This window comes from Peromyscus leucopus, chromosome 14, assembly GCF_004664715.2.
Source record: "Peromyscus leucopus breed LL Stock chromosome 14, UCI_PerLeu_2.1, whole genome shotgun sequence".
NCBI classification, from domain to species: domain Eukaryota; kingdom Metazoa; phylum Chordata; class Mammalia; order Rodentia; family Cricetidae; genus Peromyscus; species Peromyscus leucopus.
The window spans coordinates 59,905,694-59,907,134 of NC_051075.1; the positions used below are offsets into that span (position 1 = coordinate 59,905,694).

General features: G+C 42.3%; 1 protein-coding gene across 1 annotated transcript; it reads right to left on the bottom strand.

The window, feature by feature from the left end:
• Positions 1-416: 416 nt before the first annotated feature.
• LOC114698905 (metallothionein-1-like) lies at positions 417-813 on the bottom strand. Its single transcript, XM_037210992.1, has one exon. The coding sequence runs from the start codon at positions 742-744 to the stop codon at positions 559-561; it is 186 nt and encodes a 61-aa protein (XP_037066887.1). The 5' UTR covers positions 745-813; the 3' UTR covers positions 417-558.
• Between the last annotated feature and the right edge of the window lie 628 nt (positions 814-1,441).

Here is a 1,441-nt window from a genome sequence, read left to right on the forward strand (position 1 = left end):
GTGTGAAGACCTGAGGACAACTTTTGAGTCAGTTTTCTTCCTTGACCGTGGGGTTCAGATTAGGTTTTACAGCTTGTGCAGCAAGGGCTCTTATATACTGAGCCATCATGCCCACCCATAATATTAAGTTGTTGACTGATCTGTACTTTATATCTGAAAATTGCAGGAAATTGGAACAGGGCCAGAAGTCCTAGCTATGGAATTGTAGATAGAAGCAAAATGAATAATGGTGGAAGGGTTAGGTAGACCTTGAGAGAAAAAAGTAGGGGTCCACTCTCTGTGGTAGGCAGGTAACGTCTGTAACCTCTATATAAATATATAGATAAAAGCAATTATGCAGTTATTTTTCTTTTGAGTACAATTTCATGATTCTATGGTAGACAGAATACTAAAGATAGAAGAAATATCTCTAGCCATTTTTTTTTTTTTTTTAGAATCAAAATGGCTTTTTATTCACATATTTTATAGAAAAGGGGGTTTAGTAAACAGGGTAGAGCCGCATGAAAAACTCCGGGTTGGTCCATTCTATTTACACGTGGGAGGGGCACTGTCCTCACATCAGGCACAGCACGAGCACTTGTCCGATGCCCCTTTGCAGACACAGCCCTGGGCACACTTGGAGCATCCCACGGGGCAGCAAGAGCAGCAGCTCTTCTTGAAGGAGGTGCACTTGCAGTTTTTGCAGCCGCAGGAGCTGGAGCAGGTGCAGGGGCTGCCAGTGGAGCAGGAGCAGTTGGGGTCCATTCCGAGATCTGGTGAAGTTGGAGCTACCGAGCAAGGGATGAGAAGACAGTCAGGCTTCTGGAAGTCGCGATCCTCTAGCCATTTTTTAGGTTCCATTTTTTTCTTTCCACTGGGAGCAGGACTTCCAATAGTGATGCTACTCATTTGATTATGTCGCATTCATCATTTGACAAAAAGAAAATAAATCAATATAACATCCCTCAAAAATGTCGGACACATTTTTTTTCTTTTTTTCCCCCTGGGTCACTGGTATAAAGAGAACACAGAGAGAATCAATCACATGAAGGGTGTGAGGGACCACAGTTGACTTGTGGCTGAAAGGTTTCATATGATGATAACCACATGCACCTCACAGGGGCTCAGTATCACTCCCCAATGACCAAGAAAGAGAAAAAAGAAGGTGACTGGTTGCTCCTACAAATGCAAAACTGTAAATGTTAACATCAGCTTGAATGAATGTAGCAGTAGGTTTATTCACAATTCCTGAGTATACAGGGTCAGACTGGTTGAACTCTTGATTTTGACCTGTGAGGCCACAGCAAAAAAAAAAAAAAAAAAAAAAAATGTGGCCAAACTCACCTTCTAAGCCATGGAAAATACAACATTGTTAAGAAGGGGATGTGTTTCTTTGTTACACAGCAGCAGGTAGTCTGCTCTATACTCTGTGCTGTGTGTTGAAATGTACACAGCAACACCC

Coding starts and splice junctions, on each gene's coding strand:
- LOC114698905 (XM_037210992.1), bottom strand. CDS start 744: ATGGACCCCAACTGCTCCTGCTCCACTGGCAGCCCCTGCACCTGCTCC.